Source organism: Salvelinus namaycush, chromosome 6 (assembly GCF_016432855.1).
Source record: "Salvelinus namaycush isolate Seneca chromosome 6, SaNama_1.0, whole genome shotgun sequence".
Lineage (NCBI taxonomy): Eukaryota > Metazoa > Chordata > Actinopteri > Salmoniformes > Salmonidae > Salvelinus > Salvelinus namaycush.
Genome location: NC_052312.1, coordinates 16,022,451 through 16,037,802, shown reverse-complemented (window position 1 = coordinate 16,037,802; position 15,352 = coordinate 16,022,451). Strand labels below are relative to the sequence as shown.

The following is a 15,352-nucleotide window of genomic DNA, read 5'->3' as shown; positions in this document are numbered from 1 at the left end:
ATTTCCTTACAGCAATGATGGACCGCCAAATAATACAGAGGTTGCTCAAGTGGTGGACTCTTTGGTGAATAATCCTGGGTTTGGGACTCGCTGCATGGCTAACAACCCTATACCGTGAGTATGACCAGCGGCCATTGTGACACACCTCTCCCTCCCTCCATGTTATTACTACATATGTTTTGTTTGCATTGTTTCTCCTGTTTCACATGTTCTTGCACAGGATGGCAATAACTAGAGTTCTAATAAAGTTCTCCTAGTGAAGCAAGTCGCCCAATATCTGTTAATTTTGAACAGTGGAGAAGGGTGCAAAGCACATAATCAAATTTGATCAAGTCTTGATCAAGTGTTTATTAGTTGTATACCATATAGGCCCAAATCGTCCTCTAGCTAGCCCAGACCCCCCCTGCATTTGTGGAGATGGAAATGGAAAGGGAGTTTCAATTGGATATGGTTACCCTCTGATATGCTTGGTGCAAATGTCCCCACATTGTTTACTTTACTTTATTATGTTTATTTTTGCAGGGACAATGCACATTAATCCAAATTTCAGTAAAAGTGAATGTTTTAGAACAATTTTCGAACATAGTCCCTGGGCAGGTTATTAAAAACACTTAAAAAGACAATGCAGACAGACAATAAGCGCATACAGAGCAACATGTGACAAGCAACACTTAGCACGTAGACAGATACTCGTATCCAATTATTTCAGATCTCAAAAGTGCATACAGGGTAGGGGGTAGGTGTCAATATGGAATTGGGCAAACATCTCCCCAATTGGCACATTGTTTAGCTCAATAAATCGATACAAATATTGTTTTCACCAAATCTGAAGCTGAACCTGGTCGATTTGGAGGCATTTTTGTTTTGATCAAATCTGAAGTTGCGTATCTCATGCAGGATAATTCCTTGAGAGACTACATTCCGTTTTATTCTTACATTTTCTAACACAATTTCCACGCAGTGAAGAAAACCATTGAATAAATCCCAAATATTGATTGCGTACAACCGAAGGCATATACACGGTATCGTACGGTATATGGTTGAGATTAAACAATACACGTTTACGGCATCATTCTAAGTTATTTAGCACAATTTATTTGATATATTCATTCATTCGTTCTGGGGTTCTCGGAGGTGAGTGTTGTTGGGATTGTGCAGATTTGCCTTGTTTTACGGTTAGGGGGTTGGAATAATGTTGTCAATAGTAAGTGAACCTGATATCCCATATCTGCTCCATCTCCTCTCTGTCAAGCCTGATCATGTTCAACATGCTTTATCAAGCTGTTCTGCTTCCCTAACTCTTCAGCTGGTACACTAACAACACTTACAGTGCCTCCATGTTTTAGATAATGAGACTTCTATGCTGTAGTTGTGTTGATAACGTCATTTGTGATCTATCGTTGCTGACGAATGAAAACCTCTCATCTCCAAAACAGACATTTTTCAGTAAATTGGAAAAAAGAATCCATATTTTCCCATTAAAATTAACGAGCATACAGTGAAACTTTTATGAAACTTCAGGAGCTATTTTCCTAGAGTCATGGAATGTTCATTGAGTGGAGTGACTGCTTTCAATAAAAAAAAAGGTTTTCATTAGAGAGCGACGCTATGTTTAAAAAGAAAACAGGTATTCTAAAACTGTGTAAGTATGTGTACTGTATACATGCTTGAATTTGAATGTTATGTCTTTCTGATGATAACTGTTGAGAAATCCCCTGCCAAGGCATGATATTTCCTATTTTGATTTTCATGGTTAGTCATCTTCATCATCATCTTCATCACCCCCCCCCCCCCCCCCCCCCCCCTTTCTCCAGGAATCTCCCGTGTGTCCCCATTGATTCTAAATGGATCACTCCCTCAGTGGAACCCTCTATCAACAACATCTTAATCAACGGGACCTGGAGCATGGCCAACCCTTCCCCTAACTGCCAGTGCAGCACTCCTCAAAAGACTATCATGCTACCAGATTGCCCACCTGGAGCCGGGGGGCTGCCTCCCCCTCAGGTTAGTCCACAATCTGTCAACCCCAGGTCTGCTTGTAAAATAATGGTTTCCAATAGAAATACTTGACCTCTGGCCTGAAATGTGTGCTTAATCTGGCAACCTGGGTTGGACCTGAAGACTTGTGTTAGCTCCCCGAACTAATGCTTAAGCTTTAGCTCTGCCAGCTAAAAGAGCAGGCTTCGAACCCCAGATGCTCAAATTGGTGCAGTGACCCAGGTGCAGTGAGGGGGAGGTCAAAGGGGGGTGAAGTGTAACATAGTTGATTCAGTGTGCACTGTATCTACAGTCCTGCAATGGCAATGTAGGTGTCTAAAATTGAAGTTATCTTCTTCACCTCCAAAGTCTTTATTGTGAAAGCATGTTTACCAAAGTATCCCCTTACAATGGGTAATACTTACTGGATGATATACTTTACTCGATATCCCCTCCATGATGGATCCACCTTACAAATCAATCCATCCAATTTCACTAATGGATCCAGAACCAGGATATTACATTATGACCATTCACCATATTAACTACTTTACCAGGGTCAGCTATAGTGTATATATCCAGCTAAACATTGATGTCCAGATGGGACAATGTATCCATTGAAGTTAGACATTGCTTTATTGTATCCATGTTAATATTGTCTTATGTCTTCCTCAAAAGCCTTATGGCTGGTCTTAAGAAAAAAATGTATGTTGAGATAGTGTCCCACTACTCTTTTTCTGGCATCCTTTGAACTCTGACCTCTCTTAGATCATCCCTTTTAGCCAATCCCTCTCGGAGAGTGGGTGCAGGTTAGCGCTGAGCTTGCAGATGTCCGACCCCTCCACTATAACGTCCAAGGCCTGGGTTTTCCCTGTGTGTCTCTTGGAAATCAAAGGCAATGTTTTATTAAGCCATTACCCTAACAACATACATAGCCAAATGCAGGACCCCATGAGTCTTAAACCTGACTGGGATCAATGAGGTGGGTGGCCCCGCTGGTCACCGGGCATGCTGAGAGGAATGAGTGGGCTCCTTTGGCCTAAATGGATTTCTCCAATCATAGAAATAGAATTACTAGAATGGACAAAGCTAATCACGCATGTGTCACTGGTACACTCAATATGGCTGCTGGTCCACTCCATCAAAGATATTTTATATTTTTTAATTTTTTATTGAATTGTAACACATGCAATCTACTTGCAGTGAAGCCGCTCAACATTTACATTACATTCAGTCATCTAACAAACTCCCATCCAGAGTGACCCACAGAAGCAACCAGTGTCAATGCCCTGCTCAAGGGCACGTCAACAGATCTCCCACAAGGTCAAAAACGGGGACCCGAACCAGCGTCATATCAGACACCGGCCCAAGCTCTCAACCACCAGGTCACCAGCCCTCCAATACCCCCCCCGCCCCACACACAGTTCCCCGAGAGCTGCCCCTCAATCATCCGAGATCCCCCTCCCCACCCATTTTTTTATTTTTTATAATAATAATAATTATATTCCCCACCCACATGCACCAACAAAATGAACAAAAGAGAAAAAAGGAAAATAGAAAACAACAAGGCAAAAAACAAAAGTCATCAAGGAAAACAAAAATCATAACAGCAAGGCCAACTGAATATGTTTGAGTGCGTGTATGTATTTACATGTGTGTATGTGTGTGTATGTCCGTGTATGTGCACGTGTGTGCGTTTGAATGAGAGTGTGTGTATATGCATGTGTACGCGCTGTGGCAAACCTCTTCAAGGTTATGAGCGTTTGTCACAAATTAAGTTGGAAACTGTCAAGGACCCTGCCAGGTCTGCTGGTTCTAGATCGTCATCCTCTGGATTCAGATCGACCCCAGCCCCACTAGTACCGGGCTGTTCGTTATCAACGAGGTTTGCCACTTCATCCTCATCCTCCCCTACTAGCACCTGTGAGGTTGGCCCCTGGGAGACCTCTTTTCTTGGCTTTGGTTGAAGACCCCATACTTCTTCCTGCTTGGTCAGGGTTGTTGGCTTCTCAAATATGCCATTATTTTGGCCCAACTTCGCAAAGTTAGGAAAGTATCTACCCAATATTACATCATATGGCATCTTTGGGACCACGCCGACCTCACAATCCAGCAGACCGTCCTCTGTTTGTATGCTCACTAAGGCTGTGGGGTACAGACGGGTATCCCCATGAATGCATGTAACACTGATATCCTGACTTGTATCCAGTTTATGAGTTGGCACTAGGTTTGCAACCACCAGGGTTAGCATACTGCCGGAATCCAGCAGTGCTTCAACCTCTTTCCCTTCAACCGTCACCCTGCACATATGTTTGTTTCTTGATCTTTCAAGTACAGTGGTTACAACAGGACATGCATACCACATATCATCTTCTTTTTCACCGAGGTTACATTGCATTGGCTCTTCTTTAATAGGGCAGTAGTCTGCAATATGTCCTGGTCGATTACAATTGTAACAGATAATAGGGGTTCGGGGGGAAGACCCCCTCGACCCCCGGTCCCGGTTTCCGTTTTTTTCCTTAGTGTCTCGGCCCGATTCTGATTCTTTCCTCATGGCCCCACGCTGCTCTCTTCCCCCTCCACCTGTTGGGACAGTCTTACCCTGTCCGCTGGTTCGCCCAGGCCTGGGGAATGGGAATCTTTCCTCCTGTGCCTGCTCAGCTGTTCCTGTCGTACAATACCAATCAACCAGGCCCACGAGATGGTCGGCGGAAAGTACCTCGTTCTGGCCAACCCATCGTCGCACTTCTTGGGGTAGACCTCGCTGAAACTGGTTGAGTACGATGGTCTCGACAATCTCGGCGGAGGAACGGGTCTCCGGTCGCAACCATTTCCGTGCCAGGTGAATCAAGTCGAACATCTGTGTTCTGGGAGGTTGTCCAGATCGGTAGGACCACTGGTGGAAGCGGTGTGCCCTCACGGTATCGGTCACTCCCAGTCTAGTCAGAATCTCTCCCTTTAGTTTATCGTAATCCTGTGCATCTCTCAACTCCAGGTCGAAATACGCTTTTTGAGCGTCCCCTGCCAGGTATGGTGCCAGAAGCCCTGCCCATTCTTCTTTCGGGCACTTCTCCCTCTCTGCAGTCCTTTCGAAGGTGGTAAGATATGCTTCCACATCATCCTGTGCTGTCATTTTTTGAAGAAAATGATTGGCCCGCCTCTGGGTATTTGCAGCTGGTAATTGAGCCCCAATTTGACCCGCTAGCCCCTTTAGGCCTTCTCTTAACTCCCGGGTGTTTCTCTCTTGCTCTTCTCTGAGCAGCTGGTTGGTGTGGTGCTGGACCTGTAACGTGTCCTGGTACATTCGCATTGCATCCTGATGAGCTATTTGTTGAGCTCTAGTTGCCTCTTGTTGGGTGGCCGCCGCTTGTAACAGGGCCTGTATGGCTCCCTCCATACTCATTTTCCTGAGAAACTGTCCTAACCAAACAAAGCCACAAAAAAAAAACCTGACTCCCCTTTGGAGTGCTAACTTTTTTTTTTTTTTACCTAACCAGCGGAATGGTTAGTCCATATGCCCACATTCTCCACCACGTGTGGCAAACCTCTTCAAGGTTATGAGCGTTTGTCACAAATTAAGTGGGAAACTGTCACCAAATTACCCCAGAATGAGAGTTCTTTCGAACAGGACAGTACCTGTGTGTTTGTCTCTCCGTCCTGGTCCACCCAGGTCGTAGGCAAGGTCAAGGATAGCAGGGTTCGGTACACGAATCGGGTTCTCAGTAGGTCCAGGTCCAAACGCCAACAGGTAAGTCCAAAACAGTCCAGCTCATACATAGTAAATCCAGCCAATATCTATTGTCTCTTTCTCTATGGTTCACAGATCCTTCCAGCCCTCACTTCCTCTTCCTGGTTTTTCTTGACCCTTTATCTGTGTGTTGGCTCCACCTTCTGAGGGTTCCCCTTGCTTCTGGGACTTGTAGTTTTGGCAGTCGGCCATTTTGTGATCTGTAGTTCTGATCGGGGTGGCCATTTTAGTGATCGGGCAGAGCCCGTTTATTAGTTCTGCTCTCACATATCTGCCATTTATCACTCGACCCCCTTCTTTGCCACAGCGCATACAAACACCTGCGCGGCATCAGCCTCAGGCAAACAAGCATTAGATGTAACAACGTTGCCACTCAGTTTTATTCAAATGTACTTTTTGTATTGTTTCATTTTGACTTTATTTTTTGACCGTCATTCTATGCCCCGCCCAGCAACTCCATCCCACTTGTCTACAATTCCACATCCCAATTCCACATCCCAACCCTCAGCTTCCCTCAGCCCATTCCACCTATCGCTGCTGGCCACCCTCTTCGAATTTCTACACACCATATATCTTTCAACTATGCTATGATGTTTAACATACAACTTAAATATATCTAATCGAACAGAATCCACATCAAAAATTTCTAATACTCCAATACCTTGAATGATTTTGAAAAAGATAGAAAATTGATGGACAGGAACTGGTGCATTCTAGCTTTTATTGGAAATGGCTTTTGATGTTTACTCAAGGTGTGTTCTCAGTGGGTGCATTCTGGATTATTATTTAAGGTATGTGAGATGAGAGAGAGAGAGAGAGATGAGAGTCTGAGTGAGCCAAGTGCTCTTGGTAATGTACCCACCATAGACTGATAGATAAAAGTCCAATATAGAGGGAAATAGGTAGACAGACATAATGCTTTTTGTTACTGTCTAGGGTGGTTCATGCTTGGCTTGTTAACAATCATTCATGTCTTGAGATGAGCTTTTGCTGTTCTATTGGGTTTCAGGAAACAAACAATGTTATAAGAAAATATGTTGCACTCTAGCAAAAGGTTGAATTGAAATGACAAACACCAGTTAATTAAATTAGGCCTGATTATAAGAAGTTCATGAAATCACTCCTGGTTATAATACAAGTTATAATAACCTATAAAGTTTTGCCGCAAACGATCAAAACCACTAAAAGCAACATTTTGTTATAGAGTACCCAGTGATTTAATTGACTGATTATTTGACTTTTTTCCCTGGTGGCTTGGGAACATGTGAATCGAAAGTCAATATCCCACATTTGCATACAAAAAGTAAAACCAATTCTTTCAGTCATGCATTTCAAGACACAAACATCGACAGATAAACTCTCTGGATGTGGCAGACATGACCTTCACGTGATTCTGGGACTTTGTATTGCCAGCTGCATCATGTGCCTGTCCATATACCAGCTGGGAGAGATAATATGTACTCCTTGAGAGGGAGCATCAACACAGTACTGGTGGGGAGGCTCTGGTGGTTGATTTGATGGGTGGTTACAGCCGGTGTTGAGTGGTCGACATAGTTCATCACCCACCTGGATGGTAAATTCAGCAGTTGATCAAAATAGAAAAAAGGGTGAGAAATCAAATACGGTAGATGTATGAATTGACATCAACCGTGACAGAGGTGTAAGGAGTGACACTTTAAGCCAGCAGCGCTAAGCGAAGGTGTGGTGCCAATGCGTTGGCTTTTCGACAGCGACTGTTCCTCAGTTTTTTCCCCTTTTTTACCCTCAGAGGAAGTTAAATGTCAGAGAGACGGATGTAGTACTTACCCAGTTTGCAAACAAGTATCCAAAAGCACAGTCTGAGAAATATGAGATCATTTGGTTCTCTGTAGCTGGTGTGGGAGGTGAGTTTTTATTCTGCTTGGCATCTTGTTCTGAAGTATCGCATCATCTTGGAATGAAAATTGAGATGTTTGACTGTAAAGCCTTATTCTTGTAAGATGGCTAATTGGGATGTTTGACAAAGTCTTGGCAAAGAGGAACTGTTGGCTTTTCAAGAGAAAAAAACAAGAAACTATTTCATGTATATTTTCTTAAACAAATATTTTATTGTCCTTGCTTCATTATAATCTACCCCCGGACACCACACACACATCTATGTGGTGGAAAAGTGACAGGTTCTTTTGGATCTGGGCTGAGCAGGTAGAGTGAAGTAGAGACCAAACAACAGTTTTAAACAAAACAACATATTTAAGAGGACATGTGGCTCAGGTAGGGTACATCTCACATGTTCCATTCCACAGTTTGCTTTTAGCCAATGAATAGTTTAAAATACCAACATCAACAAACCAGACAGAAAGGAAGTGGCACCGGAAGTGGCCCTGGAGACATGTGTCCATTTTCTCAGGTTCTCCACAGCTCAAACAACTACGTTATCTACGTGCTCTCAACAAACAATGCCATTAGCTCTCTGCACACCAGGCTCCACCATGCCTCCGGACTACATTCACTTCCTGTGGGCAGACGCCTAGAACATAAAAAAGGGGGGGGGGTTTAAATATACACATTGAAATTTCATAATCAGTTCAATTGTACAATGAAAATGCTTGATGCGTTAACTGAATGAATGGGCAATTAGTCACACCTGTGACACACACACACACACACACACACACACACACACACACACACACACACACACACACACACACACACACACACACACATATTCTCACAAACACAAACACACACACACCAAAAAGCTGGAAGCGGCACATGGTAAGCGGCACAGAGCAGGCCCCTGAAGCAGGTTAGGGGTTAAATGCCTTGCTCAAAGTGTGCATTATGTATGCATACAGTACCTATGCATGGGATTACGTGTGTGTGTGTGTGTTAGCACTGTATGTGTATACACGTGTGTGCTGAGCCCTCTCAGACAGTGAGAGGCCTTTGAAAGCCAATGACTTCCCCTAACCTGAGCCCATGCTGTTTGGCGAAACGACCCCTTGAGATGATGCTCTGCTCATCCCCAGACCTCATTTCTTCCCCATCCTTCCAAAAGCTCCTTTATAGTGATGGACTGGACTATCACATAACGTCTGGCCTTGTCGGATATGTAATGCCTCGTTGAGCTTGTGCGCAAGCCTCGCTGTGCCCCCCCTCTTGTGACAAGCCAGACAAGACGGGGCCGTTTTGAAGTGAGGGTTGGAGAACAGGTATTATGGGATGGGGATGCTTGCCGAGACATTCGGACAAAAGGAGTACCATTTCCGTGACCTGTCTTATTCTGACACCTGGATGTTCCGGATCTCGACAAGGCTGTCAAGGTGTCCCATTAAAAGGTGCTGTTGGATACATTCAGGGTTTTTTTCACGGCAGCCAGTGTCTCTCTCTCTCTCCATTGTCTATTATTTCCCTCCCTTCTTTAAAATCACAGTATTTTTATTTGACTGTCTCTTTGTGCCACTCCTCCCTTCAGATTAATGGGAGACAATAGGTACGTACATGAAACATATAAAGACAGGTGCACTAGTCGTGAGATGATGCCCTTCCGTCTTCAAGAGAGCGAGAGTTGCACCCCTTCTGAAAAAACCTACACTCGATCCCTCCGATGTCAACAACTACAGACCAGTATCCCTTCTTTCTTTTCTCTCCAAAACTCTTGAACGTGCCGTCCTTGGCCAGCTCTCCTGCTATCTCTCTCAGAATGACCTTCTTGATCCAAATCAGTCAGGTTTCAAGACTAGTCATTCAACTGAGACTGCTCTTCTCTGTGTCACGGAGGCGCTCCGCACTGCTAAAGCTAACTCTCTCTCCTCTGCTCTCATCCTTCTAGACCTATCGGCTGCCTTTGATACTGTGAACCATCAGATCCTCCTCTCCACCCTCTCCGAGTTGGGCATCTCCGGCGCGGCCCACGCTTGGATTGCGTCCTACCTGACAGGTCGCTCCTACCAGGTGGCGTGGCGAGAATCTGTCTCCTCACCACGTGCTCTCACCACTGGTGTCCCCCAGGGCTCTGTTCTAGGCCCTCTCCTATTCTCGCTATACACCAAGTCACTTGGCTCTGTCATAACCTCACATGGTCTCTCCTATCATTGCTATGCAGACGACACACAATTAATCTTCTCCTTTCCCCCTTCTGATAACCAGGTGGCGAATCGCATCTCTGCATGTCTGGCAGACATATCAGTGTGGATGACGGATCACCACCTCAAGCTGAACCTCGGCAAGACGGAGCTGCTCTTCCTCCCGGGGAAGGACTGCCCGTTCCATGATCTCGCCATCACGGTTGACAACTCCATTGTGTCCTCCTCCCAGAGCGCTAAGAACCTTGGCGTGATCCTGGACAACACCCTGTCGTTCTCAACTAACATCAAGGCGGTGGCCCGTTCCTGTAGGTTCATGCTCTACAACATCCGCAGAGTACGACCCTGCCTCACACAGGAAGCGGCGCAGGTCCTAATCCAGGCACTTGTCATCTCCCGCCTGGATTACTGCAACTCGCTGTTGGCTGGGCTCCCTGCCTGTGCCATTAAACCCCTACAACTCATCCAGAACGCCGCAGCCCGTCTGGTGTTCAACCTTCCCAAGTTCTCTCACGTCACCCCGCTCCTCCGCTCTCTCCACTGGCTTCCAGTTGAAGCTCGCATCCGCTACAAGACCATGGTGCTTGCTTACGGAGCTGTGAGGGGAACGGCACCTCCGTACCTTCAGGCTCTGATCAGGCCCTACACCCAAACAAGGGCACTGCGTTCATCCACCTCTGGCCTGCTCGCCTCCCTACCTCTGAGGAAGTACAGTTCCCGCTCAGCCCAGTCAAAACTGTTCGCTGCTCTGGCACCCCAATGGTGGAACAAACTCCCTCACGACGCCAGGACAGCGGAGTCAATCACCACCTTCCGGAGACACCTGAAACCCCACCTCTTTAAGGAATACCTAGGATAGGATAAAGTAATCCTTCTAACCCCCCCCCCCCCCCCCTTAAAAGATTTAGATGCACTATTGTAAAGTGGCTGTTCCACTGGATATCATAAGGTGAATGCACCAATTTGTAAGTCGCTCTGGATAAGAGCGTCTGCTAAATGACTTAAATGTAAATGTAATGTAATGTAAATGCCCAACCCAGCACACATACGAACTGACGCACCCTATGCACACACACAGACACCACACACGAACGCACGCACCCACATGCACACACACACACACACACACCAACTCAGTGTTCATTTATTAAACAATGAGTGCTATAGATTGCTTACCAGTGCTCCATGGTCCTGAAAAGGGGTGGCTTGAATTGATGTGGCTCTTTGGCCGAACCATCAACAGAAACCCAGAACATTGGGAGAATATATTCCCTTTGACCTAAAAAAAAAAGAAGCTAGTATTGAATTAAGCATGACATGACGTACAGGCTTTGGAGTAGATTTCTTTTATCTTTTATCCCTGCTATCCTCCCAATATGCCCTTGAAAAACACACACACACACACACACACACACACACACACACACACACACACACACACACACACACACACACACACACACACACACACACACACACACACACACACACACACACACACACACACAGAGAGAGACACAGACACACACAAAGAGAGAGAGAGAGAGAGAGAGATGAAATCTACATTTCCATGGAAATGGCATGCAATAGTAAGCCTATTATCAATTCTCATGTATTGGCACTCGTTGGCTGGAGATATTTAACCGTAACAAATTAAAAGGCCTTCATGCGTGCAAAGGAATTGATAAAGCCACGGCGCTCTGAGTATTACGTTTGATGTCTTTATCATCAGGAAACTCTACTCACCTACTGTTGCATATCCTTGCCACCCTTATCTATCACATACATCTTTTAAGTTGTGCATATTTTCTTCATTCACCACTTATGTGAGTAGAGTTCTTGAAAATGCTTATATCCCAATTCATTGACATATGCTTTAGCAAGCCTTCAAAATGAAGCTAAACAACCCTTGAACAAACCTTTGCACAAACTATTCTGAATGAAAGAAGGAACCTTAGTGCACAAAACACTAGTGCAGCCAGGGATCAAGCTGGTGTATGCTGATCCATGCTGGTCTGTGCTGGTCAGTGCTGGTTGGATGCTGGTCAAGCAAGTCTGACCAGCATGGTCATGTTGGTCTTACCAGCATGGTCTAGCTGGTTATGCTGGTTGACCAGTATGGTCTAGCTGGTCACATTATTAGCCCAGCAAATGTGTGACTCACCACTTGGATTTGGTCTTATGTAGAAACATTTGAAATGGTGTTTTTACATTGGATACAAGTAGAGACTCAGAGTTATAAAAGGGTATGTCATCAAGCATTTTTGAGGAACAATGGGAAAGTAATTTTGCTTTGAAAGTTGATAAACTTGTGAACTCACTTTTGAGAAAATGGCCTTTGAATGTTTTGGTATCTTGTGAAGAGCTCCACTTTGTCTACACCCATTCAGCATTGTTCACACCCTCTTAAGCTTTTGGCCCACCCATCTCATTTCGTTCTCGGAGTGTTCAGAACGCACACTTGACACTCAGGCCGATGATTTGTTTACCTTTGGATAACATGAAAACAGCCTAACTTGCTCTGCTGGCAACAATTTCATTACTCTTTTTTGCTGATGTTTACTGACACCGGCCATATTCAACAGGTTTTGTACACTTTAGCTTTAGACATTTACATAGATAGCTAGGTAAACAATGAACCTAGCTAGGTAAACAACGTGTAAGATCACACGTGTCACGTAACGTTAGCTAACGAGCCAGCCAGCTAACGTTAGCTAGTTAAACAACAATGAACATAGTGCCAAATCATGTCGTTACTACCCTGCATGAATCTGCTGGGAGCTAACCAACCAGGTTCGATGTTAGCTAGCTAATATTAGGCTTTAACCTTTACTGCTCCAGCGTTCCGCCAGCGGAACTCCTCCCACATTCCACTGAAAAGGCAGAGCGCGAAATTCAAAATATATTTTTTAGAAATATTTAACTTTCACACATTAACAAGTCCAATACAGCAAATGAAAGGTACACATCTTGTGAATCCAGCCAACATGTCCGATTTTTAAAATGTTTTACAGCGAAAACAGCACGTATATTTATGTTAGCTCACCACCAAATACAAAAAAGGACAGACATTTTTCACAGCACAGGTAGCATGCACAAAGCCAACCTAACTAACCAAGAACCAACCAAACTAACCAAGAAACAACTTCATCAGATGACAGTCTTATAACATGTTACACAATAAATCTATGTTTTGTTCGGAAAATGTGCATATTTGAGGTATAAATCAGTTTTACATTGCAGCTACCATCACAGCTACCGTCAAAAATAGCACCGAAGCAGCCAGAGTAATTATAGAGACCAACGTGGAATACCTAAATACTCATCATAAAACATTTCTGAAAAATGCATCGTGTACAGCAAATGAAAGACAAGCATCTTGTGAATCCAGCCAATATTTCAGATTTTTTAAGTGTTTTACAGCGAAAACACAATATAGCATTATATTAGCTTACTACAATAGCCTACCACACTACCGCATTCATTCATCAAGGCACGTTAGCGATAGCAATAGGCACGTTAGCGTTAGCGAATAAACCAGCAAAATATATAAATTTTCACTAACCTTCATAAACCTTCCTCAGATGACAGTCCTATAACATCAGGTTATACATACACTTATGTTTTGTTCGAAAATGTGCATATTTAGAGCTGAAATCCGTGGTTATCCATTATGCTAACGTAGCTTATTTTTCCCAGAATGTGCGGATATTTCTATTAGACTCTCACCTATTCTGACCAAATAGCTATTCATAAACATTACAAAAAAATACATGTTGTATAGGAAATGATAGATACACTAGTTCTTAATGCAATCGCAGTGTTAGAATTCTAAAAATATCTTCATTACGACATAAGGCTTATGTTATAGCGAGAGAGTGGCCAAAACCTGGGCGCAAAACTACTAGTACACAGTTCGACAGATATATGAAATAGCATCACAAAATGGGTCCTACTTTTGGTGATCTTCCATCAGAATGTTGGACAAGGGGTCCTTTGTCCAGAACAGTCGTTGTTTGGATTTAGAACATCGTTTTTCCCTCTTGAATTAGCAAGCACACTGGCCAAGTGGCGCGAAGCTCTCCATTCTGAACAAAGGGCACACAACGCAACACGCCTAACGTCCCGAATAAATTTCAAAAATCTAATAAAACTATATTGAAAAAACATACTTTACGATGATATTGTCACATGTATCAAATAAAATCAAAGCCGGAGATAGTAGTCGCCTATAACAACAGCTTTTCAAAAGGCAATCCCACTGTCCTCCTCGCGCCTTCCTGAAAACATGAAATCGGTGACACGTCATTCCAAGAGGACGTATTCCGTCTCAGACCAAGATAAACACCTCATTTCTTCTCTCACTGCATCTTGACATCCAGGGGAAGGTGTATGACGTGCATGTATACTAATAGGTATCATGCCCATTTATAGGCAGGACCCAGAAGAGAGCATCGATTTCAGATTTTCCACTTCCTGGTCAGGAAGTTTGTGCCAAATGAGTTCTGTTTCACTCACAGATATAATTCAAACGGTTTTAGAAACTAGAGAGTGTTTTCTATCCAATAGTAATAATAATATGCATATTGTACGAGCAAGAATTGAGTACGAGGCCGTTTAAATTGGGCACGTTTTTCCCCCAAAGTGACAACAGCGCCCTCTGTCCTCATCAGGTTAACTAGCAAAGCGAACAGCTCTGGGATACGAATAATAACATCATACATGCAACGTTAGTTAGGGAGCCAGCCAGCTAACGGTCACATTTTTGTGTTATTACATACAGCCGGGAAGAACTTTTGGATATCAGAGCGACGGAAACTCACCAGCATTACCAGCATTAAGACCAGGAATAAGACTTTCCCGAACCGGATACTTTGTTAGTATCCCCCAGGGCAATTGAACTCATCCCAGAGGCTGTTCCAAAACTCAGCCGGAGGAAAAGAGGCACTCGGAGCGGACTTTTAGTCAGACTCAGGAGGTGCGCACACCATCCACCGCTTCCGTGTATATCACTCGCTAATGTTCTCTGGATAATAAAGTTGACGAGCTAAGGGCAAAGATTTCCTTCCACAGAGACATCAGGGATTGTACCATACACTACCGGTCAAAGGTTTTAGAACACCTACTCATACAAGGGTTTTTCTTTATTTTTACTATTTTCTACATTGTAGAATAATAGTGAAGACATCAAAACTATGAAATAACACATATGGAATCATGCAGTAACCAAAAAAGTGTTAAACAAATCAAAATATATTTTATCTTTGATATTCTTCAAAAAGCCACCCTTTGCCTTGATGACAGCTTTGCACACTCTTGGCATTCTCTCAACCAGCTTCACCTGGAATGCTTTTTCAAGAGTCTTAAAGGAGTTCCCGCATATGCTGAGCACTTGTTGGCTGCTTTTCCTTCACTCTGCGGTCCGACTCATCCCAAACCATCTCAATTTGGTTGAGGTCAGCAGATTGTGGAGGCCAGGTCATCTGATGCAGCACTCCATCACTCTCCTTCTTGGTAAAATAGCCCTTACACAGCCTGGAGGTGTGTTGGGTCATTGTCC

At 44.0% G+C, this 15,352-nt stretch overlaps 1 protein-coding gene across 1 annotated transcript in view; it reads left to right on the top strand.

Annotated features, from left to right (window-relative positions):
* The window catches only part of LOC120048976 (phospholipid-transporting ATPase ABCA1-like), a 301,645-nt gene that overhangs the window by 176,038 nt on the left and 110,255 nt on the right, over window positions 1-15,352 (top strand). The window contains exons 31-32 of the mRNA XM_038995238.1: window positions 13-114; window positions 1,815-2,004. Of these exons, the coding sequence (XP_038851166.1) occupies window positions 13-114; window positions 1,815-2,004 (292 nt within the window). The remainder of the gene's footprint in view (window positions 1-12; window positions 115-1,814; window positions 2,005-15,352) is intronic.